At 31.1% G+C, this 26,575-nt stretch overlaps 1 protein-coding gene across 1 annotated transcript; it reads right to left on the minus strand.

Moving 5' to 3' along the window:
- Positions 1-967: 967 nt before the first annotated feature.
- On the minus strand, positions 968-25,496 carry LOC127734877 (tetraspanin-33-like). The gene is made up of 7 exons (XM_052244927.1): positions 25,167-25,496; positions 19,919-20,107; positions 10,483-10,677; positions 8,916-9,062; positions 8,507-8,554; positions 6,989-7,105; positions 968-5,631 (listed from the first exon to the last, which is right to left on the minus strand). Exons 1-7 carry the CDS (start codon positions 25,248-25,250, stop codon positions 5,548-5,550), a joined length of 864 nt encoding a protein of 287 aa, XP_052100887.1. The 5' UTR covers positions 25,251-25,496; the 3' UTR covers positions 968-5,547.
- Between the last annotated feature and the right edge of the window lie 1,079 nt (positions 25,497-26,575).

Consider the following 26,575-nt stretch of genomic DNA (forward strand, 5'->3'; position numbering starts at 1 on the left):
CTTGGATATAAAGGGATATGGTGAATCATTTCATTACAAATAAATGTCGACTGGAAATGAAATGCACAGAAACGGAATTATTGTTCTGCACTTGCAAGTCAAATTGAGGATAATGTGCAAATATCTCACCTCACTCAAGGTCAAAGACAGTATGTGTTTAGTGTAAGAAAGTATATAAAAACTCCAAAGCAAATTCAAAAGGGAAACTCCATAAAAACTGATAAAACCAAACGTTATCAATCAATGGAACACGTGAATACAACTGCCCTATTCCTGATATGGTACAGACATATCAGATGTACGGGCGAATATAAACGAAAAAAGATCGATTGAATTTGTATTTCAACAAAAATGATAATATTGAAAAAATTCCACCAACACGAAAAAGTACGAAAAAAATCTGAGATGCTGTACAATTCATTCCATAGAAATTAGAATGAATACAGTTAGTTTTGATCGATGCTTAATTTCCACAAGCATGGAATTGAAGTGAAAGTAAAGCTAGTAAGAAATACTTGATAGCATAATATTTTGTTAGGTATGTAATTGAATTTAAGTAAGGTCGATATTGACAGAGATCTGTACCGTTGTTTTCGCGATCTGGCACAGAAAAGTGTCGGACAAAAGGTATAACAAAAATACCGACTTAGAGTCAAATTCAAAAAGGGGAAGTCCATAAAATCAGACAAAATCGAACGTTATCAACCAAGGGAGCTAGTGAACAACAACGGTCATATTCCTGACTTTGTGCATGCAAGCGAGAAAGTTCCTCTTAATCATGTGTACTCATAAAGAGAAAATTTCACAGGAATTTTCACATAAAAATCTTTTAAAGTTTTTTCAGTCAGGGGAGTTAACATGATTGATCCAATATTATAAATGAACTGAAAAAAAATAATAGATTCAATACTAAGGCTTCAAACCCCCTGTATAATCTTGTGGGATATGGAAATGTAAAAGACTGAGAAATCCTTAAAATTTTATTATAAATCATATAAGTAACAGTTACAAATGTTATCATGAAAGAACATAACATCTGATTGTAACAAGTTTAAAATACCATTGCACAATACTTGTTTCACATAAATGTATAAAAATAGTTACAGTCATAATATACAACCTTACTAGCAAGTACAGATCTTTATAAAATGCATTCATTTCTGCTATCACTGCAGTCATTTCAATCTGAAGTGATCTACCTAATATAATTATATCTAAAGTTTAGATTATGCTTCTTTTCAGTGTTATATACACAATCTTAAAGCAAATATAATGGAGTTACCTCTAATGCATTAAACCAATATATATAAAGTCTAAAAATTCAATCTATTAAATAATATGAATTTTAAGATCTTATCTTCATTGCCTTTGACGTTTCAAAAGTTTTGCAATTCAGTCTTTAACAAAAATTATAATTGTTGCTGTATATCTAGTAAACAATGATATACAAGTGAAATAAATTCATAATTGAAAAGGTAACACAACTACCTAAATTTTATGGTATTGTCTACTCCTTTATTTTCGTATATTAGCAACAAATGAAAGATCGGGAGGTGGTTTATATGGCCAATATTCATTTAATCTGATCCAATTTAGATTTTTTTTATTGTAACTACTAGCCATTTTTTATTGTCTCTCGTTATTTGAATCATTTGGGTTTATATGGCCAATATTCATTTAATCTGATCCAATTTAGATTTTTTTTATTGTAACTACTAGCCATTTTTTATTGTTTCTCGTTATTTGAATCATTGTAAACTTTTATAACGTAGAGTATGGCTATCTATGCAATTTATGATATTAACCCAATAATAGTATATTTACCCTGGTAATATGCCTATGTTAAAATAAATATCTATGGTTAAAACCTTGAAGCCTCAAAACTGAAATCGTTTTATCATATTGTGTTCATTCTACCACCAATAAAAGCTTTCTTCATATTGCTTAACTTAATTCAGCTGTTTGTCAAGTGTTGGAAAGTCAAATTTACCATTTGATATATCGCTCGAGGTTAATATGTTTACGAGACAACTTTCTAAGGGCCCTTAGCCAATAAGAGAACTTGAGTCATATAGAAACATGATTTATTACTTATGACCCTATATTTTCAATAGAATACTTGTACATTCAATTAGTTATTTATTTATAGTATTAAATACTACTAAAATTTAAAAAAAAAAGGTTTTTCTGTGTTTCATAAGCACATGATTATTATTTTTATAAAAAACTGAATAAATATAAAAATACTCTTTCAATTAGTACGTTAAATAATTCAGTGATATATTATATAAAAATAGTTATTGTCACTTAATAAAACATTTCATTTTTCACACATGTTCTCTCATAACTTTTTTTGTATGAACAAAGATCATATCATCTTTGAAATAAAATTGTATCTTCTATGTTTTCAGGTTGGTATTTATTTTTGTGAATTTGCAAATTCCATTTGCTTACTGTAGTACATTAAAATATTCTGCTCCGCGAAAAGTAAAAGTAAAAGTGTCAGTATGAATCTTATCTTACATATCGCAAGTATTCTCTCTTGGTTAAGTTATAACTTTGTTCTTAGAAATACACAGTGCATTGTTACATAATTCCTGTTCATAGATCATGATTAACATTACATTTGTTTAAAATTGTGCTTTGCCTTTTCCATGCTGTGTTTGCAAAGGGAAGCATTAAATATTTTCAAACAGAATTTAGTCAATAGTTTTTAAACTCGATCATTCACACAAAAGCGATAATTCTAATTTCCAAAATGTTTATTCTTTAAAAAAATATTCACTTAAATGTAGGAATTTAAGCTTTCATATATTTTATGGGCACATTTGTATTGATCTTCCTGTTCCGAAAGTCAGTTCATTATGTCTAAAGAAGAGTAAATAATTATACATTCATTTGAATTAAACAATATAGCTGCCCCTTCTGTACAATAAAATAAGCAGAAAAAAGTTTTCATGAATTACATTGTGATTGTACAAGGCTGTAAATATATATTTAATTACATACATCCTAACGAAAATACACAAATTATTTTGATATAGTATCGGACTTGTAAATAGCAATTACGAAAACGAAGAAAAATTAACATTGTGATTGTCCAACTCAGTTGTGAATTACATTGTATATACGTGTATATAAAACGTGTTTGCCTTTACCAAGTGTAAAAACACTTATAATAAAATTAAAGGTAATCTAGTGCTTTCTTATATATGAAATGGATTTGGACTACGCTTTTAAAATCATCTCGTACATATACAACATAAAGTCTTCAGGTCAAAAGTGTTTCACTTATCCAAAATTCCCCTATTTCATCATATAAAAACATATTTTTTTAAAAACAGTGTGTTATTGTGCTATGGTCACTTTTTGTAATCTTGTCTTTCAATTTTGCTTATGTGCTTTGGCTATATGCTATTTTGTTTTTCTTCGTTGACATATTTGTTTGTTTTTATAGTGATTAAGATTATGACACAATGTTGACTGTTGTACCCCTATTTTTGACATTTTTACCTATTTTGTCTGTTTGTTTTGTTCACACATTGTTGTCAATATAATGGAATTTTATGCGACTGTCATGCAAGTGAGAGGTTTAGCTAGCTATAAAACCAGGTTTAATCCACCATTTTCTACATGTACGAAGTCAGGAATATGGCAGTTGTTTTCCATTCGTTTGATGTGGTTGAGCTTTTGATTTTGATAAGGGACTTTCCGTTTTGAATTTTCCTTGGAGTTCAGTATTTTTGTTATTTTACTTATTACAACTTATTTGAGGTCCGATTTTGAAGAAAGTCTAATGTTAAACTCACAAATGTGTACAGGTTTTTTAAATTTTATTAAGAAACAATTTTATGATACGTCACTGCTAATTTGTATACAAATATTGAAATTAACTGTCATTTTTTCCAATATAGCCATATGATTTTTTCGTGCAGAAATTCACTTTTGTCTTTAAATAGAGATTTCCCTAAAAATATAAATCATAGATATATTTCATTATCATTGCAAGAAACTGCAGACATTTTTTTATTTGATGAAAAAAAAATCAATTTGGAAAAGATATATCTTCTATAGAATTTATATTAAAAATGTGTTTTTAAATGAAATAATAGGGATATTTCCGATAGGTGAAACACTTTTGAACTTAGACTGTAGTTTGTTATTTGAACCTAATTTCAAGCGAGGAGATCCACACAAAATCCCCACTTCTTAGAATGCCTGCACTTTAATTTTGAATGTAGAAAGATAACCTTCTTCAAAATAAAATTACAATAGTCCTCTTAACATTTATTATAATGGTACTCGTGTGATTAGATTCAAACCGAAGGTCAAACCCAAATCGGGTGGGGAGGGTATATCAAAACTACACCAAATGACAAAACACACCCCGCATTATACTCTTGGCAACAGGTATAATAATTGCATACATATTGCCATAACAATTGTGAAAACATGTTTTACATTCAACAGGTGAAACAAATTATATGCATTCTTAAATATTGATGGAAACAAGAAAAACACCCACAATGATTCATAATGGAAGGACAGGGACTAATTTATAACATAATCACATTCAATATACATCTAAATATTTCAATTACCTGGAGAAACCAGGATTCATCACATGATATATTTGAAAACTATAAGCAATAACATTTCATAAATTATGCACTAAAATATTGTCTTAAATCGATTCAAACAGGATCTCCTTACACATTCTGTTTATGATATCTAGACTTCGTTTCTTTTCTACTACAAAGGGATAACACCTTAATTTCTTGAGGAGGACTGTTCAACAAGAAGAATCCGTTGATTTAATAAAAGATTATTTCTTCTTGCATTAGATTGTAGAAAGCTAAACAGAACAATTTAAGGTCACCACTTGAAAAAGTATTAAGAATAAATACTGTATCTTTGGTTTGTTGGTATTGTGGATTCAATTAACAATCAACAATATATTTTCAGTCGGCAAGAACAGAAGCCAATCTTGCTATGATAGATAAACAAAACTCTTTCAATTGGTATAGAAAAACTACATTTCTTTTACAAATACTACTTTAAGATTTTGAAATAAAAATAAAAGATCCTACAATCAAATCTGTTGAAACCAAGCAAGTAAACAGGGAACTTCGAACACTAGTGAATCAGGTAGTACAACACAGATGTGAGGATGGTGTTTAAAAATACTTCGCTATAACAGTTAAAGTTAACTATGAGAATAAAACAAATGATATTAAAGGAAGATGATATATAAATGACTTATTGATTCTGACTCAACATTCTTCCTTTCAAAGGACTAAAGGCACTTTAGAAAATGTGAAATAGGGAACAAGTGTTTTCAATTTTACAAATCATTATTCAATAAACTTTAAGTCATGTGTGTAATTTATAAATGATACTTGATGTGAGAGTTTTATCCTTCAAAATGAAAAAAAACGTAAGCAAACAATTGGACTATCAAACTATTTTTTAGTCTTCATTGATTAAAAAATATGCAGTGTTTTGAAAGAACTTTGAGGCACATGTACACAAATAACTAATATTTATCTATCTGTTGTGGTTGTATTTCCATTTTCTAATCTGTTGTTTGATTTGGAATATCAAATTCTTTGCAAAATAAATAGTTGTCATCTGTAAAAAATAGAAATATCAAGCAATTATTGTATACATTTATACAAAATTATGCATTTAAATAATACTAACCATATACATTTATGCATTTTAAAATCCTGTTTTTTAATATACATGTTGCAGTTGCATTCAACAGTCAGAGTAAATATATGACGAATGCTAAACTCACTTTAAAATTGAGTCTTATTTTCTTTCATTTTCGTGTATGTATATTTCAGGCTAAGATGTAGTAATATCAAAAATCATCTGTACGTTTTAAAATTGAACCACAGATTGAGAAACTTCATTTCAGCGCATGAGTGGTTTTTTCACAAATTTTTCAGTGTGAAAAAAATGACTGCACTAAATTCTTTATGTATGTTTTACAACGTGCAAAAAAACGAGATTTTTACAAAAGGTACAGGACAAACCTTAAAAAGAAAAGGATCAAAAAACATTCTTTAGCCTAATAATCCACTTTGTGTAATTTACATGTGATTTTAAGCTATTGTTTAGCAGAATACAGATATATCCTACAGATGTATTTACTTGTAAACGTTTTAAACCAATTCAATGTTGATGCCACATGCTTCTGTGAATATCATTCATCAAGTATGGTTCAGACCAAAAGCTAGACGATCTAGCTAAGATGACACCAATAATAACATTTTATTTATGCTCCCAGAAAAAAATCGGCAACATATAGACGTTTCTTTCTCCGTCTGAAACAAAGGATTTCCGGAGGATAAGTTTTCCTTTCTCAAATTAAAACGATATTTATGCAACTGAAAGATATTGTGAAGGAGATTGGAGTCAAAAAGCTCAAAGTTCAAGGTCGTTGATATTAAAATTAGGAATTATTTGGAACAAATTGGTTTCTGTGTGATATCAGGAGTTTCTACTGTTGGTTCAAGATGAAATTTATAAATATGGAAGATAAAGGGAATATGGAAAATCCTAAAATTTTATTTAAAATAGGTCAATAGGTCTCAACTGCTCAATCTGACTGAAATTATAGAAATATTAAGAGGAATTTGTGGTCTCTTGGTGTTTACATGAGGTGCACTTGTTGTTTTCCAAAAAAACTTATACTAGTGATTGATTCTTCTGTTTTCAAGGTCAGAACATTAAAGTCAAGAACACAGTTGCTCAAATTAGCTACATATAGTATAAAATTCTTTAAAAAATTGGATTCTAGATAATATCCCTAAAAATATATATATATATGTTTATAAATATTTTCTTTGTCCCTCCATGTATACTATTGTTATACCCTTGAAATGAAAGACAGGACATATATGGCACTAGGTTTAGCTTTCTCTCAAAAAATGTTAGGTTCGAGAACATCTCTGTTTACATGTTATAATTCTTAACATACCTGTACAACTAAGACTACAGCAATAATTATACCAAACACTAATGAGTTCTGTGCAATTATGTCTCCAATGCCTTTTAAACATCCTCTTGTATATATCTGATTGCTTACTTCTGATGGCTATAAAAAACGAGATCGATTTACAAGATTTACTTATTCTAAATGATATAACTATAATGATTTTCTTGTTTCATATTTATCATTGTCTATTTATGCACAGAATTAAAGGATTCAAAGGTGAAAGGATTTCAAAGAACAAAATCATAATGGTAGATTCCATAGGTCAATAAAAGACCTAGACAAAAATAGTTTACACAGACAATAATAAAAATTAGGCTGGGGCAATCCTAAATTTCAATTAAAAATCGGGAGTGATATAAGTTGTCCCAGAAGGTTAAAAATATCCTTTGTTGTCATTGGTTCAGTGGTTCACCTTCCTTTTCTTAATAACTATTAGGACCTTAATAATTCTTGTTTTTATTCTTTTGTATGTTCGTGTGTCTTTGGTCTTTCTTTTTACAGCTCGCTCAAAGCAATGAATTTATACAGGAAGGTTTCTCGTAACCATAAGCAATCTTGCAGATATACTGCGTTGCAACTACAAAATGCTTTGTGACAATTCTGTTTTATAAGAAATCAAATGTCAGTAGATAGCAGACGAACATTTCAAATATTGTTCATTTCAAAACAAACAAATAAAATCCTTCCAATGATTACACAGTGACAACTATTTTAAAATTTTCAAAATGGGTAGAACTATTTCTGATCATGTCTCCTCGTGTTTACGGTCCTTCACAACCCGTTGATGTCCTAATTGCCTTGCTCAAAGTAACGAATATGGATGCACTGAGAGCCAAGAAGAAACTATAACCTTCACAGTCATGGCTAATTATGTGTTCTTTCGTCTTGTCTCTATTTAAATTGAGATGTTTATTGTGGGAGGAGTTCTGTGATTTGTGGGAGAATTTGATTCCTTTTTAGTGACATTGTTATGCCAAACTATTCCTCAAATTGTTATAATCAAGTTTGCAATGGTTTGTAAGACTCTATTGTTTGTTTTTTTTGCTATCTTAAGTTCTCTTGTTTTTGTATGAGCTGTTCTATTTTCTTAGAAATCGTAGCATTGAAGACAGTTTGAATCAATTTCTTCTATGCTGCTAGATTGTTGGTTTATTTTCAATTCGTTTTAACGTTTCTGTGTGTAGTCCCTATCCACAATTACAGGTAATCTTTCCTTTTTCATGATATCTGAACTCTCTGCAATGTGAGCATGTCGTACTTTCTTTTCTCTATGAATACTAAACAATGGCTGTTTCTATACTGTAGATTTTTTAAAGAAAACACAAGTATTCTAAATAATTAAATAAGGGTTAAACCTACATATAGTAATTTCCTGTCAGTTTGTTTGTTCACTTTAATAGTGACACCTCGCAAATATTTAAAACTACTTAGTAAAAAGCAAGCTATAAATAAATTATAAAAACACCTTTTGAGACATGGAAATATATAATGAATACTTACCGATTTGTTAAGTACGCCTGCTCCACAGAGTAAATTTTTAATTTCACCCTATAAAAAACAAAATAGCTCTGTATACATCATTCGTACTGTAACCCTTTTAAAAAAAGATGTCTTTGATTTGTCTGCATATGAAAAAAACTGGTTTTTTTTTTAAAGATCAAAATTTATTCATTGATAAATAGCGTTTTTTAGTACTCAGATAGTAGCACGGTCTTAATACGAGGGTTAAAGGAAACAAGAAAAAAATATCAATATATTTGACCTGCAAAAACAATCTATTGTTATTCGAAGATGTGATGTTCTGATGAAATTACGTATTCTAATGACTAACTTCATTAATAATAGGTCGTATTAGTAGAAACAAGTGGGATACATTCCCAGACATAAAATATTTAATAACTGCACTTACGTCCTTGTATTTACAACATGATTCTGGCACAGCACATGCTAGTTTATTAAGATCTTTCATATCATCAGACACAGAACAATTAAAGTACATGTTTTGTCCCCATTGTTTGTATCCTTCATCGTCATTACTGAATCCACAACATCCAATCTGAAAGGGTAAACATATTTGTTAAGAAGTCGTTACGACATGAAGCTTTTCAAAACAAACATGCAAACACGTTGACACACATACATTAAGTTGAGATCTCATCATGTGTCGCATTTTAAAGTGACCAAACAAACACCATGCAAGTTAATTTAATTATCTTCAATATATCTTAAACTTTAACACAGCCATGATGAACTTAAATAGAAGAATTATTCTTATGGTATCAATAATCATAACTTAAGGATGTAGTCATTTCAGATTTAGGAATTTTTGTCAGATGTTCGGACTCCTTGGGTTTTTCCTAAGATACAGGGTAAAATAATTTGCCCCATATCACCCACTTTTCTTTACATAGAAGACTTCAATAGCTAATAAAAGGTCATTGCCAAATTCTAAGCAGATTCTAGATTTCTTTTCATACGATTTGAGACCTAAATATAAGGTAAAAGTCCGAGTCAGTCTTTTCCCGCCATTTTTTTTTCAATCATATATTTCTAAAGGGAGTTTCATAACCTATCAATATTTTTAGCTTATTTTGTTCCTTAACAAATGTTCTTCTGATTTATAGTATCAATTTTGAATTCCAGATCTTTTAAATTTCACCCGACTACATCCTTAAGACCATTCAGAGTTCAACCCTGTTGTTTTTGTTGGAGTTGGTGTTACTCAATCTTTAGGTTTCTGTGCACAGGCACTTGTCTCTGCATTTTTTTCCCTATATACCTGAATATAACACGTGTTATATTAAGGTATATAGGAAAAGAAATTTTCAGAGACAAGTGCCTGTGTTTCTGTGAAGTGTTTTTAGGGACTGTTGTTTGTCTTTTTGTCGTTTTTTTTTCTTTTTATCCATGGTTGTTGTCTGTTATTTTCGGCTTATGACTTTTACTTGTCCATTGTTACCCTTTAAACATTGGCACTGGACAAATATGAAAATATTTCAATGGAAGACGCTTGTTTGTAGAAATTGTTATGAAGTTGAAGATGTCTCCGTTCATTGTAATTCTGATAAACATTCTGATTAAAATAAAATTTTCAAAGAATGTCAGAAGAGAGTATTAATATTGGCACAAGTTGTTCCAATATACAAATACACGAAACAATCTTAATCCTTAATTTTTTAATATGTCCAGTTGTCTGTGACTTTATAAAGCAGTATTATCATTGTGAAAATAGGATCCACATCAGAGAAAGTTTAAACTGATATATAATTTACGAGTTTGTGTGTGTTATTATTTCGTTGCATTTATGTCTGTGCATTACAGTTAAAATATAAAAATAAGATGTTAAGATATAAAAATGATAACTGACATGAGTCTTCTATTCCTCAAATTAAGTTGAATCATTTTAAAATGTTTCACATTTACCATTCCTTATAATAACATTTACAACATCATCAAACAAGTCTGAAAAAACTTACTAAATCTTGCTGAACTAATTCTATAAAGTCATTAACATCTTCATCTGCATCCGGATATAACTGGATGCCATCTTTAAACATATTTTCGGGATAAATTTTCAAGTCTTTGAGCACATCCGGTTGGAAATAAAACAGGAATACAAATATGACGAACAGAAGTTCTATTAGAATTCCTCCCGTAATACACCAATGATACTGGAATAATCAAGTTGGTTTATTAATAATAGTTTATACAACGTGTATGATGAGTTACATTTTTGTAATCTTTTTAATTCAAATTCTTACATCATCCATAATTGAAATTCATGTTTCGATGGGTGTAAAGTATTTTCAGAGACAACTGCCTGTGTGCTATATTAAGGTATATAGGTAAAAAAATCAGAGACAACTGCCTGTTTGTTAAATTAAAGTATAAAGATATTTTTTTAGAGACAACTGCACAGGCACTTGTCTCAGAAATTTTTTTCCTATATACCTTAATATAACGTATATAGGGGGGAAAATTCAGAGACAAGTGCCTGTGTTATATTAAGGTATATAGGGGAAAACATTCTGAGACAAGTGCCTATGGACAACTGCCTATGCGTCGGGTCAATGCCACTGCTGGTGGACTGTCAATTCCCATGGGAATCATCAGGAATCAGTATTTTTGAACAGCCTTTGATTAATTTATAAAAGAAATATGATTGATTACGTAATCAAATTTGATTAACTATGTAAATAAATGTGATTTATTATGTAGATGTTAATCTTTATTTTCACCCAAACAAAGGACATTATAGATTGCATCTCCCTCAGGCGTATATAAACTTTTTGGTTTTATTTCCATGTTTTATAATGTGTTACAAAATCTTATAGCTTATAATGAATCCATAAAATAGTAAATAAATTATCATGCAAATGCTAATCCTGATTGACTTAGAGCGAATTTACAAAGTACAGTCATGTAGAGGAGGTATTGTCCAGGTTGTAAAGGATAAAAGCACATAGCGTTTTGAACCGCCCGTATTAACTATCAACATGAATGCTTAAACCGAAGCTTGAAAAGCATGAAATTATATCTCTTAAGGCGACATTTTATTTATTTACAGAGTAGTTATAGAAACGACAAAAGTACGATATTTTGCGTGATGTCATTTGGCCGTTATGAAAAAACTTGGTTATCCTTGACATAAGGAAGAGATTCTGGAGTTTCAAGATCGAGCGAAATTTTTTTTTTTACCATAATCTAAATTCTGCTAGTTAAGTATAACTGTTGATACATAGATATACTTCGCCTGTATGTAATTTTGATAATATAATGCAAATATTTTAATATAAAAGGCAACACTTTAACATGTAAACTATGCAAAAGTTTCAAAGTCAATGAAGCATTTCTGAGGGGCCGTGTCAAATAATCTCCATGTAAATGAGACGTGTCAATCCTAATACAGCTTCCAATCAAGCATAGTTGACCTACCATTAGTAGTTGCCCTACTAACAAACTGTAACAAAATGTTACGTTAATGTTCGTCGAGGAAGCGACATAAACTCAAACCAAATCTAAATTCTGAAACGGACACATTGATGTGTATCAACAATTTTAGGAATGGATTTGTAATAAAATGCTTCGCTGGGCGCAGCTTGATACGACCGCAGAGGTCGAACCCTGAACAGTTGGGGCAAGTATGGACACAAAATTCAAGCTTGATACAGCTCTGAATTTGGATTGTGATTAAATATTTGACACAGCATAGGTTTCTGACACGGAAAGAATGTGGTCTAAGAACTTCAATTTTTTTAATTTACCTATTATGGTCCAATGTCCAAAATCAAAATACATGGTTAGATTCAGCATATCAAAGAACCCCATATATTCAATTTTTGTTGAAATCAAACAAAGTTTAATTTTGGACCCCAACTTGGACAAACTTGAAAACTGGTCCCATAATCAAAAATCTAAACACATGTTTAGATTCAGCATATCAAAGTACCCGAAGAATTCAATTTTTGTTAAAATCAAACTAAGTTTAATTTTGGACCCTTTGGACCTTAATGTAGACAAATTTAAAAAACGGGACCCTAAATTAAAAATCTAAAAACACAGTTAGATTTGGCATATCAAAGAACCCCAATAATTCAATTTTTGATGAAATCAAACAAAGTTTAATTTTGGACCCTTTGGACCTCAATATGAACCAATTTGATAGCGGGCCCACAAATAAAAAATCTAAATACATGGTAAGATTCAGCATATTAAAGAACCCCATATATTCAATTTTTGTTGAAATCAAACAAAGTTTAATTTTGGACCCCAATTTGGACCATCTTGAAAACTGGGCCAAAAATCTAAAATCTAAATACATGTTTAGATTCAGCATATCAAAGAACCCCATATATTCAATTTTTGTTGAAATCAAACAAAGTTTAATTTTGGACCCCAACTTGGACCAACTTGAAAACTGGTCCCATAATCAAAAATCTAAACACATGTTTAGATTCAGCCTATCAAAGAACCCCAAAAATTCAATTTTTGCTAAAATCAAACTAAGTTTAATTTTGGACCCTTTGGACATTAATGTAGACCAATTTAAAAAACAGGACCCAAAATTAAAAATCTAAATACACGGTTAGATTTGGCATATCAAAGAACCCCAATAATTCAATTTTTGATGAAATCAAACAAAGTTTAATTTTGGACCCTTTTGACCTCAATATGAACCAATTTGATAGCGGGCCCACAAATAAAAAATCTAAATACATGGTAAGATTCAGCATATCAAAGAACCCCATATATTCAATTTTTGTTGAAATCAAACAAAGTTTAATTTTGGACCCCAATTTGGACCAACTTGAAAACTGGGCCAAAAATCTAAAATCTAAATACATGTTTAGATTCAGCATATCAAAGAACCCCATATATTCAATTTTTGTTGAAATCAAACAAAGTTTAATTTTGGACCCCAACTTGGACCAACTTGAAAACTGGGCCCATAATCAAAAATCTAAACACATGTTTAGATTCAGCATATCAAAGAACCCTAAGAATTCAATTTTTGTTAAAATCAAACTAAGTTTAATTTTGGACCCTTTGGACCTTAATGTAGACAAATTTAAAAAACGGGACCCAAAATTAAAAATCTAAATACACAGTTAGATTCGGCATATCAAAGAACCCCAATAATTCAATTTTTGATGAAATCAAACAAAGTTTAATTTTGGACCCTTTGGACCTCAATGTGGACCAATTTAAAAACGGGGCCCAAAATCCAAAAACTTAATACACGGTTAGATTCAGCATATTAAAGAACCCCAAGAATTCAAGAATAAAACCCCATTGAAATTGATCAAGAAATAAGCAATTTATACAAAGTATCTTCTTTTGCACAATACTGTGCAATTGAATATTTCTTGCTATTGCGCAATACTGTACAATTGACAATTTCTTGCTATTGCGCAATATTGTGCTATTGGATATTTCTTGCTATTGCGCAATACTGTTAAATTGAAGATTTCTTGCTATTGCGCAATACTGTGCAATTGAAGATTTCTTGCTATTGTGCAATACTGTGCAATTGAAAATTTCTTGCTATTGCACAATACTTATTATATAATAATTTACACATCCTGTTTGGTGTGTATCTCCTACCATATCATTATTATTTGCTTTTAAGTATAAATCAGAAATAACCAACTTAAAATGGAAAATTTTAAAAGAAAAAAAAAGGAAAAAAAGAAAAAAAAGGAAAAAAAAAAAATCCCCCCCCCAAATTTTTTGAACCCCCTTATGATTCATCACCCCCAAACTCAATCCCAGCCTTCCCTTTGTGGTATGGTACCTTGCAGTACAATTTCAGAGAGATCCATACACTTGAACACAAGTTATTGTCTGGAAACTAGAAAAATGCTTATTTTTGGCCCCTTTTTGGCCCCCAATTCCTAAACGTTTCGGGCAATTACCCCCAAACTCAATTCCAGCTTTCCCTTTGTGATATGGAACCTTGTAGTACAATTTCAGAAATATCCAAACACTTACACACAAGTTATTGTCATGAAACTAGAAAAATGCTTGTTTTTTGCCCCTTTTTTGGCCCCTAATTCCTAAAATTTTGAGGCAATTACCCCCAAAATCAATTACAGCCTTCCCTTTGTGATATGGAACCTTGTGGTACAATGTCAGAGAGATCCATACACTTACACACAAGTTATTGTCTGAAAGTTACAAAAATGCTTATTTTTGGCCCCTTTTTGGCCCCTAATTCCTTAACTGTTGGTACCATAACCCCCAAAATCAATCCCAACCTTCCTTTTGTGGTATTGAACCTTATGGTGAAATTTCATGGAGATCCATTCACTTAAACTAAAGTTAGAGTGCGAAAACCAATGTGTCTTCGGACGACGCCGGACGACGCCGGACGACGACGACGACGACGACGACGACGACAACGACGACAACGACGACGACGACGACGCCAACGTCATACCAATATACGACCAAAAAATTTTTAATTTTTGCGGTCGTATAAAAAGCGTACAGCCGTTTTCTAAAATCTAGGAACAAATGAAATATTTTTTGGTATTGGTTGCGACAAAACTAGTTCAACTTCAAAATCTGTTCTGGTCATTTTTCATTTACGGTAATAATCCAAGTTCAAACAAGCTTAAACTTAAAACAATAATTGTTTCGGGGCCTTTTATAGCTGACTGTGCGGTATGGGCTTTGCTCATTGTTGAAGGCGGTACGGTGACCTTTAGTTGTTAATTTCTGTGTCATTTGGTCTCTTGTGGAGAGGTGTCTCATTAGCAATCATACCACATCTTCTTTTTTATATTAAATCCAATCTTAATTGTAAACAGGTTACATAGCATGACTAAAACATGCTAAACTAATTTAAACTCCGTTTTATTTCAACAAGTTCGCCGTCAAATTTCAATATAAGAAGATATAGTGTACACGGCAATGCGGCAGTAACCAAACGACACATTTTTAAACCCAACAACATTTATAATCCCTATTGTCCAACATACTAACGTTCTTTTATTTTTAGGGTAAACATTATTGTAACAATTTTCTATACTCTAGACATCAAAGGTTGACTAGAGCATAGAAACATGGTCAGTAAAGCCCGTGCAATAGAGAGGGTCCGTGTGGCTGTGTGGGATGTTTAAATACCCTGTCACGTCCAGTCAGAATGGGGACGTTTATTCCGATGCTTCGTGTAAGGAGAGTGTCTTGATCTTTACACTCTAAAAAAAACCTTGCTTCAGCTCATTAAGTAGTCAATAGGTCCCATGTTGCAAGGAGACATTTTAAACCTTCATGCAAGTCAACCGCTTTCAGAACCGACCAACTACTAGTACTACTAGTACTTTAAATTCAGAAATTATTGCGAGGTTTTTATTAATGCGAATAATGCGACTGAGTGAGTATCGCAATAATAAGAACTCGCATTCTGTTAACTGAAACATAGTTCTGTATGCAGAATTTTTCGACATCGCATTAATTAAACTCACATTTTTGTCCATTCTTGCAAAATCGCAATAATAAATGTACGCAATAATTTCTGAATTTACAGTATTTGATTTATTGTTAATTTGTTGTCGTCCTGAACATGCATGTATTTGCTCCTTTACCATGTTTACATTAAACAAACAACACTAAATCAATCTATACAACAAAAACACTTTGAATATATATATACAATATATATTTTATGATCTACCAAATTATAAAATAAAGGTGAGGTATGTAATTATTATTTCATGCCAAAATCTTAAAAATAACTTGTATTCAATTGTTCATAAAATTTGACATTTCCCTTCCTTATTGCAACAATGCTTATCATGTAACATATATCCTCATAAAAATAATATATCCTGTTTATTACACTCAATTCAAATTGTTAAGTAATTTACACGTACTACCTTCTTACACAAGTGTTGTTGGTATTTTTTTGGGCGAAATTTTCATTTAATGAAAACAATGACGTTAATAATTTAAAGTTATCAGCCAGCATCTTATCTGTAAATATATTGTTTCTCGTGAAAAATAAATTTTAGACGGTATTTCTCACACTTTCTTCTTTTTATAATGTTGTAAATAAAAACAATGTCTATCATGAGACATATCACGTAACATAAATTCAAAACAAAATAAAAATCCTGTTTTTTATTTCATTTTATTTTAATTGTTAAGTAATTTTACACCTACTTGTTCCAATTTTTTTTTCTCGCTGCTAAATTTTTAATAAATGAAAACCATTTCATAAATACTTACAAATATTTTAAGGTCGGTATCATCATCTTTTCTTAAAATATATTGTTTCTCGTAAAAAAAATTAATGTAAGACGGTTTCGCCCTATCTTCTATTGTTATGGTGTTAATAGAACCAATACATTGAAAGATGATACATGTTAACTCGGGGAAAGTTCTAAAAAGTTATATAAGCGTTGGAAGCGTTCCATACTAAAAATGTGTGCACAATCAACGCTTTTACTCCCTATAAAATTACAAAAAGCATTTCAATTTTCATAATAACATTTTTAATATGCTACAACACAGGCACTTGTCGCAGAATTTTTTCCCCTATATACCTTAATGTTATATTAAGGTATATAGGGGAACAAAATTCTGAGACAAGTGCCTGTGTGCTACAACCATGAACATGATGAAATAACGTGTTATGTAAAAATTTTCGTTTAATTGATTTCGTGTGCATTGTTGTTACGTTGTTACACCTTCCATCACGAATGTTGCATTTCATTAGGATTGTTGTCGACAATCAAAAGTACGGATTCTAATTAAAAAAATATATTTAATGTATATGCATTCCGCACAGCCAAAAAGATATCCCTCATCCAGGGTCCCAATTCGGGACAAGAGAAGTTCTTGTAATCATATTTCAATACCCCATATACCCCTGGGATGTATATCGAAATGGGATTTCAACACAGCATAACGATTAGACACAGGCACTTGTCTCAGAAAATTTGTTTCCTATATACCTTAATGTTATATCAAGGTATATAGGGGAAAAAATTCTGAGACAAGTGCCTGTGCGATTAGAGGATAAGGTAAAGATATATTGAAGAGCATAAAAATTATATGAGAAAACAGTACTTGGGGAATTGAACGAGTTCCAATCATTGCTAATTTAACAATACAACCATCGATGTGTCTACCGATCTGTAAAAATTTTCGAAACTTAATTGTAATATTTCGATATCATTACCTAAAATGGGCGTTAGAATGCAATGTATGACTCACAAATTATCATTCAATTTAGAAAATGAACCAATACTGTCTTGTGTAACTGCCTCATCAAAAGATTTTGTTTTTATTAGGTCACAAAACACACGAAATTGATCTCATTAACATATCCGATCTGATATAATCATGATTATCTGGTGTTCGTGTACATTTAGCATTTAATAATCACTGATTCCAGATCACTCGATTGGGGGGATGGTGAATAATACAAATGCTATCATTTTTATAAAACAACAAAATTAAGATCATCTTTTCGTTGTCTTGTCATTTTCTTTTTGTCGTCTTGTCGCCGTAGTCTTAAGTCAGTAGGCACTAATTAGCGATAACTTTTAATTCTAGTTGACCGATCTTAATGAAAATTTAACAGGATAAAAGAAGGCTACGATTGTAGTCAAACCTGTTTCAAAACACTGAAAAAGTTGCAAAGTATCTTACATCTTTTATTAAAATTATCATTGTTTTGATATGGAATGTTGTTCCTTTCTTAAAAGCTTGTTCTCGGCAGACTACTATACTTTATTCATAGCGTAGCGTAAAAATAAGCGGTTTATCTTAAAAAGTATACCTTACAAAATATCCTCTCTTGATTTATGTGACCGGATTTGAGTATCATAAACAAAACGGTTGTCATAGAAGGCAAAGTACTTTATAACGAACTATTCCCAAAATTGAAGATTCTGGTGAGCGGAGCACCCGAATTACAATATATCTGAATTTTTATCAAGTTTCTTTTCTTCCACGATAGCTATGTTATCCTCATCCAGGTTTTTCGAAATTTACAAAAAAATGTAAAAAATGGATTAAAAGGTGTTAAAGAATGGAAGCAATAATAGTCACTTTTCCTTTTGGCGATTGAATGGTTGCTGTTGGATTAAAAGTGGCATATGCTTAATGCGCATTCTTGACGCGAACAAATTAACAATGCATTATCTAGGTATGTTTTGTAAAGGGGATCGACCGAGATGGACGACAAATTTCTAGCGCAATTGTTTAGTAAATGAGGGACGAAAGATACCAGTGGGACAGTCAAACTCATAGATCGAAAAAAAAACTGACACCGCCATGCCCAAAAATAAAAAGACAAACAGACAAATAATAGTACAGATGACACAACATAGAAAACTAAAGACTAAGCAACACGAACCCCACCAAAAACTGTAGGTGATCTCAGGTGCTCTAGAGGGTAAGCAGATACTGCTCCACATGTGGCACCCGTCGTGTTGCTTATGTTATTACAAATCCGGTAAATAGTCTAATTCGGTAGGTCACATTCGTGAAAAGGGAAGGGTATTGAAGTTACGACATAAGGAACATATCCGATATCATCTGTGAAACGGTTATTCCATAACGGTCAACCAACTCGTGATGGCGTCCGTAAAATTTACGAAGGGATGATTTCAACTAGCTTCACCATTTGGAACTCTTGGTTTAATAGCTTCCTTGTGAACAGCAATCCTCTATCAAGGAAATCATGATAGGAAATACAAGCCCGGGAATATCGTATCAATTGGGAGATATATACTCCATATGCAGGCGCTGCTGGAATGTTACTACATAGAAATGGAATTCTATGGAGTTCACAATTGGGAAGCTGAAATCATCTCTTTTGTCGTAAAGTTTTGTTTTCAACCGACCCTCATTGTCAATTTCTAGATGTAAGTCAAGATATGAGGCAGACTTAACTGTATCTGTAGTATCCTTTATCTCTAGTTCGATGGGATAGATTCGTTCAACATAGTCACCAAATTTTGTATTATTTAGTGAGAGAACATCATCTATATAGCGGAACGTAAAGTTAAAGGATATTGCTAACTTCTTCTTCCTAAAATATGGAAAATTTGTTGGAAAGGAAATGAAATTCATTTGAAACATACATCCATTGCAAGGATTCTCTAACATGCAAAAGCTATATGAGGCATCGGATTTAACTTTCTAATTTCGACCGGATGTGGCTGTCTTTTTTATATATCCATTACAGATAAACGGACGATCCTAGTAGTCTGATTTATCTAGTTTGGGGGTATTTAGCGTCAGTTTATTTATAACTCATTTTTAATGTTGTAGTATATTTTTGAAAAGATTGATTATTGCATGAAGTTCAAATTACTAGTTTCATAAAATGTATTGTGTTCTTTTTATATGTACGTCGTTAGAAAAATAACAAAAGAATCACTTAATTATACTTACAATTTTAAGAAAAGTTATATTTTCTCTGAGAGGACCGAAACAACCAAAAAAGCTGATGATACCAAATATTCCTCCAAATATCACTAACCAAAATGATAAGTCTAATAAAACGTCTAAAAAGCTGGTCACTTTTTTCTCTTTAATAACTAAAATCCAAATTCCTACGCCTACAGCTGTAAAACTTAATATCTGAAAGAATAAAAATGTAGTTATGTCAATTAAAAGTAATTATAATGCTTAACATATCTTCGCAACAAGACAATGCTTGTTTACACTTCTTTATATCAATATTGCAGATACGACACAAATAATTAGAAACGAATCATTTTTCAAAGAAAACCTGGATCACACCATGGTTCTTGGTATAAAAAAAACTACAAACATTTTAGATATACGATATCAATAAATGGTAACTTTTATTGCTAAACACGTCCTCGCAAAAAGCAAAGCATATATGGCTCTTCGTATTTAAAAAAAAGTGTTAGATACACCTTGAGGGCGTTAGCCCGAATGGATGTATCTTATTTACACCAAGATAGTATTGTCAATGCAGAATGATAGTTTTCAATAATTTAGGAAGGGGGTCTTTCAGCGATTTGATCTTATGTTATTGAAAAGCATGATAAATGCAGGGTAGCCAATTTCATTTAACGTCTTGGTGTAAATACAAATACTGAAGATACCATATCAAAGTAAAATAAGCTTGCTTCTAACATAAATCTTCACATTCGAGAAAACTTTTATTTACGATAAAAACATTGGGTTAGACGTTTTGGTGTAAATACAAATACTGTAGATACGATATAAAAGTAAAATAAGCTATAATCTTTTATTGCTTCTAACATAAATATTCACATTCGGGAAAACTTTTATTTACAATGATCAAAACATTGGAATGAACAAAAATCGAAAAAAGTCGCCGTCTAAGTGTAGATAGAGAAATACCGTCTCGAGCATACCAACATATATAAATAATTCTGAGTCCAAGCATACCGCTTGTAGAGGGCTATAAACTGCGCTTTTGACAGCTTATAGGCCCATTTTGAGTTTGAAACTTGAACATGAATAATGGGAATATTCCAAACTCCAACTATATTTCTTTTGAAACTATTTCGAATGATCTTTCAAACAAAACTTTAATCGTGAAGTTTGTTCGGGTGCCTTTAAAAACAATCATAATATACACCATGTAAAATGCATTAACAACAATTTGTAGGTCTGATTAACATTGTATATCAAGGGTATTGCTAAATAAGGACGATAAACATTTAAGATCTTACATTTACAATCAATGAAAATAGTCAAATTGCACCCAGTCTTGTTTAGTTTGTACAATATCGGGAAAGGGTAATTTTTCATTCTACGCATTTGAGTAGTTGTGCACAGCTGAAGTTTCTGACATTGTTTGGGGGATTGATTGATTGATTGAATGATGGCTGTCCAACTTGGAATGACAAATTAAATGAATATTCATAACAAGAACATGATAATATGATATGAATATGAGCCTTACACGCTCAGCCGGGTTTTTCACGTGCTAATTCACACGATTACAGTTTACAAGAAGACATTTCACCCTATCCGGACATAGTATTCGGACTCCGGCCGGCCAGTCTATATTTTTACTCCTAAATGCCGCGTGCTTAGCGGAGAAGCAAAAAATGCCAAGCTTCAAGTCGTTTTTATATGACCCGGCTGCGAATCGAATTCATGACCTCCCGCACCGTCGATGCAAGCACGCTGCCACGAGACCACCATTGCGGTTTTGTTTCAAGGATGTCATGGTATACAGAAAAACTTTAACATCAGTTGCAGGTGCAAAAAATAGCTCTCAGACATTATTGATGAAAGTCACTATATTCACAATTTCTTCACGAGGATAAACAATTTCAATATTGTAATATATATGGAGCTGCGCATTTTTTAAAAATTTTATTTTATCATCATTATACGATTTCTTAAATTGGACGTCACGAAAAGTTGATTTTTGTAGACAAAAGGAATAGGTTGGAGTTGATTAACGTTGGAAAAATAACTAGTTAAATACACTGTTTTACTTCTAAAAACTAATAAATTATATATATATATGTAACATCGTATTCCATCATTAAGACGAATGCATTATTCAACAAAATACGTGATTGTTAATCAACCGATTCACTACGGGAAGGGACAACAACATTCTCTATGTTTACATGTTAATTTTATACTTCATTATTTCTATTTATATTTCACGAGGAATTTATCATTATTTCTGTTCTTTATTTAACATTGAAGATAGGCAATGTCAGCAACTAATTTACGGAAGTGACAACAACATTCTCCGTGTTTACGTCTTAAACTTTTAAACACAACTATTTCTATTAAGATTTCATGAGGTATTTATTACTATTTCTGTCCTTCATATTAAAGAGATGCAATGCCAGCGACCAATTTACTACAGGAAGGGACACATCATTCCATATTTTAACTGTAAACTTTTACACTGCATCATTTCTTTTACCATTTAATGAGGTATTAATCAAATATCTTTTATTTCCTAAATTTTCAAAAAATGCAATTTGTCAATCAACCGATTCACTATGTTAAAGGACAACATCTGAAAATTTTAAGCTGATTTTAATTTTCTATTAAGATTTCATGGGGGTGTTTATTAATATTTATGTCTTTAATATTGAAGGGGTGAAATTTATTTGTCGACTTAATACATGATAAAGGTATTCACGCAGTTTTTCTTAAAAGGAAATTTGAGATTCTCACTGATAACACTATCATTGCATCTTTTAACAAGTCCCAGGTAAAATAAACATACAATAACTATTCCTTATAGAGAGATACAACATACAATAACTATTCCTTATAGAGAGATACAAAAGAAGTTTTATGACCTGTATTAATTTTAAATTATAAATCATGTTTTCTCTGGATTATGTTGACGGAAATTTTTGAACCATATATTTAAACTTCTTTCATCACCGAAGCAACCCGAGGTTAATGTTACGGAAGAGGGGAGAGAAGGCGCAACCCAGAATCAAAATACTCAAATATATATATTCAGAAATACCTATTTCCTTTCCGCCAGAGTTATTCACATATTTCCACCCAATTCTTAATTGTTGTTGATGAACATGAATATAAATACTACAAAACATTCTTCAAAAGCTGACTTGATGTATTTTGAAAAAAAGCTTGATGTATTTTGAATAAAAGCTATTTATATTGTAACAATATCTGCATGGGTTCGGTGTGTGAAAAGTATTAATTTCCTAGGTTTTTACAACATATTACTAATTTACAAGGTAATTCACTGTATAGATATCGAATATCGTCCCCTATCACCTGTTTAAAACAGTCGATCAAGTGTCTGTTTTCGGAAAGATTATTACTGGACCGAAGTCACTGCTAATATTGGAGCTTAAAGATGCAGTCGTGATTTAGTTAATAATCGACAGTATACACCCAGATTTTTTTGTTCATCTAAGAGATAAGGTGCCATCATTTCAAAATCTCGATCTATTTTATAAATTATAATAAGATGTGGTAGTATGCACTCTAAGCTCCACCCTGAACTTGTTTTTCATATTGAAAACATCTAAATATAGTCTTATAGAATATGAATGTTGTTTAAATTCAAATATTGTATGTTTGTAATGATTGTCATGTTTGTCTTGGTAACAATCCAATATTTGGATTTTACACCAATAAAATGATTTGATTTGATTTGATTTGATTATTGGAGTCATTTGTTAAACAGTCTGTAGAACTATGGAAGTAAAGTGAATATAATACTTTCATAGTAGAACTGAGGACGATAGACCCATGTCAGACAGGTTCATGATGATTATGTATTAAGCTTAATTCTTACACTTGTGTTTCATGTCATTTGGTTTTTTTCTGTATTTTTTTCTGTATATATTTTATTTGTTGTTGCTGGACCCTTATGGGTGTAGTTTTGCAATAAAGATTAATATATGCATTTCATCACTGTGTATAAGTATGCTTACTACAAAATCACACAAACCGTACCTATAATTCTGCACTTCCTGGACGTAGGTTGGGTGTGACTTTGTTTACAATGTTTAAATCGATTTTTGATAGCCACTTCGGTATAATTTACTGGAGAAAATATTATGAGACAATGTGATAAAAACATGAAGTATACATTGTATCATCCTCTTTCGTAATGATATAAATATCTATCAAGTTAATACGATGATCAAGTCCTTTAATTGATTAGGTATTTGTCAATAACGAAAAAAGTACTGTCTTACTCGATTTATCGTTTTTTTTTCAGCATGTTCATTAAAGAATTTTAGAAAGACATTAGTTCATTAGTCATTTTCTTAATAATCATGTTAATTTGGCCAAAGCATGTAATGTTATATTCTGATTCCAGAGATTTGATTGAAACTCAACTTCTGGGAAATCCACATTGCTTAGTCATTTCTGGAGTAAATTTTTAAAAGTCAATCTCTATTCATGTAGAATTCCTATTTTGAAGATGTTGAACGTTTAAAAGACGTATCTGCTTATATGTACATAATTATAATATAGGGCTTGTACACAATCCATCTTAAAATATATCATCCAGATTTAATTTTTTTTTTAATGAATTAAAATCTTAAACATAAACGAAAAATGCGCAATGGTTTTAATAAAACCTAATGGTGCAGATCATAAAAGAAAATATAATTCTTTGAGTTACGTTTCATATCAATTAACATTTAGTTTTCACACAGATGCATGTCCCCATCACTACATTTTTATGTTTTGTTTAAATTGAACTAGGATCAAGATTGCAAAGTTTTATAACGATCAAGATTGAAAAGGAGTCTACATATCAGTTCAGGATTTTGGTCGTGTACCCAAATATACTTCATATTGAAATTGAACTGACTCAACCCAGCAGCCGATCTAAATTGTACGTGTATTTATTCATATACATGTTTCCATGTAAATGAAAATATGTTACACGTGTGATTGATTGCTTAAATCTAACATTTCTTGATTATGAACAAGATATAAACAAATATTTCGTAGTTCGAAGAAAATAAACAAAATACACAAAAACAATATAAAGCACATAATCAATATAAAACACCATTATTCATACACACGAGCACTTCCAAATGATTATACAAGGATAAACAAGATCAAAGCTAGGCACGATTTTCTATATTGACCTGTCTATTTTGACCCAAATACTAACCCCCATGTTAAACATTGGCTTAATATATTGTTTACTTACCAAAATAATAAAATTGAAGAAAAATAAAAAATATTTCACACACAAACTAACTTCACTACGATCTAATCGTGATCGAGACGCCATGTTTTTGTTGTTTTGAGCTGATCTATATTTACATATCCTCAGATAATCAATGCACAAGCTGTTTCCTTAATATAAAAATCGCCAGGTAAAAATGTACACAGTACTAGTATATAGTCACGATTTTATAATGAATCACACATGTGTTTAAATAACCGCTCCAGGTGATTGTACCCATGTCCTTTCAACAATAGAATGGTTTTAAACGTGTATTTAAATGTTCATAATTGATCAAATAACAAAAGGCGGAGTTTTAGTTTCATATTTCTTCAATGGGAACCAGGAACTTAAATTAGTGTGCGCATAATTTATATATCTTTATTCTCATAAACTAAAATCCATGGTACAGAGATAATTTATGAAGCGGTATTATTGTGCTAAATTTATTAAAGCACTCACTTGCGTATATGCTAAATCTACGGAAAGATGATACGCCATAATAACACTTCATTTTAAGGTCTCTTTTTGTTTGTTTATCTTTTTCTGTAAAAAAATGAAGATTTCTTTTGGAAAAAGTTAAGTAAAGTAAAGCATTGTTTTAATTTATATATGTTTCATTTCTTTCAGATGAATTTTTCTCACTGTTTATGACTTAATTCTTTACACAAAATCCGTTGGATGTGTATATACTGATTGATACTTTAATATGGGAGAACATGATTTATTTATTAGCTGCAATTGGCAATGAACTCGCTTCCAGTAACTGCGAATATTCTGGTTTCGGTGCTTTGTGACTATTGTTTTTATGTTGGTTGTTTTTGTGCTTCGTATCGATCCTTTGGGTAAAGCCAGTTGTAACTGATTTTTACAGTTTGTTCTTATTTTGTACTGCTACACCACTGCCCAAGGTTAGAGGAGGATTGAGCCGATTACAAACATGTTTAACCCCTCCACATTCTTTATGTGCCTGTCCCAAGTCAGAATCCTGTAGTTCACTTGTTGTCGTTGGTCCATGTCTATCATATTTGGTTTTTTTTTCGGAAATTGTTTTGTTATGAATTAGGCTGTTAGTGTTTGAATTGTTTCACATTTTTCATGTCGGGGCCTTTTGTAGCCGACTATACGGTATGGGTTTTACACATTGTTGAACATGTTAAAAGCCATACGATTGCCTGTAACTCTGATGGATAGTTATCTTATTGGCAATCATATCAAATCTCCTTATTTTTATATTAAAATTAAAAAATATTTATCCTGCAATTAGTCAACTATACGCAAATTTATTTTCTTTATTTGTATAATATAACTTTATTTGCAAATTACATTACTTTCACCAATGTGGGTCAAGCAAAACACGCAAAATATAACACAGTTCAGTATTAACAAAA

Source organism: Mytilus californianus, unplaced genomic scaffold (assembly GCF_021869535.1).
Source record: "Mytilus californianus isolate M0D057914Y unplaced genomic scaffold, xbMytCali1.0.p SCAF_3, whole genome shotgun sequence".
NCBI classification, from domain to species: domain Eukaryota; kingdom Metazoa; phylum Mollusca; class Bivalvia; order Mytilida; family Mytilidae; genus Mytilus; species Mytilus californianus.

Coding starts and splice junctions, on each gene's coding strand:
- LOC127734877 (XM_052244927.1), bottom strand. CDS start 25,250: ATGGCGTCTCGATCACGATTAGATCGTAGTGAAGTTAGTTTGTGTGTG. Junction 10,678..19,918: donor ATATAACTTTTCTTAAAATT/GTAAGTATAATT, acceptor TGATTATTCCAG/TATCATTGGTGTATTACGGG. Junction 8,555..8,915: donor CATGTTGTAAATACAAGGAC/GTAAGTGCAGTT, acceptor TGTTTTTTATAG/GGTGAAATTAAAAATTTACT.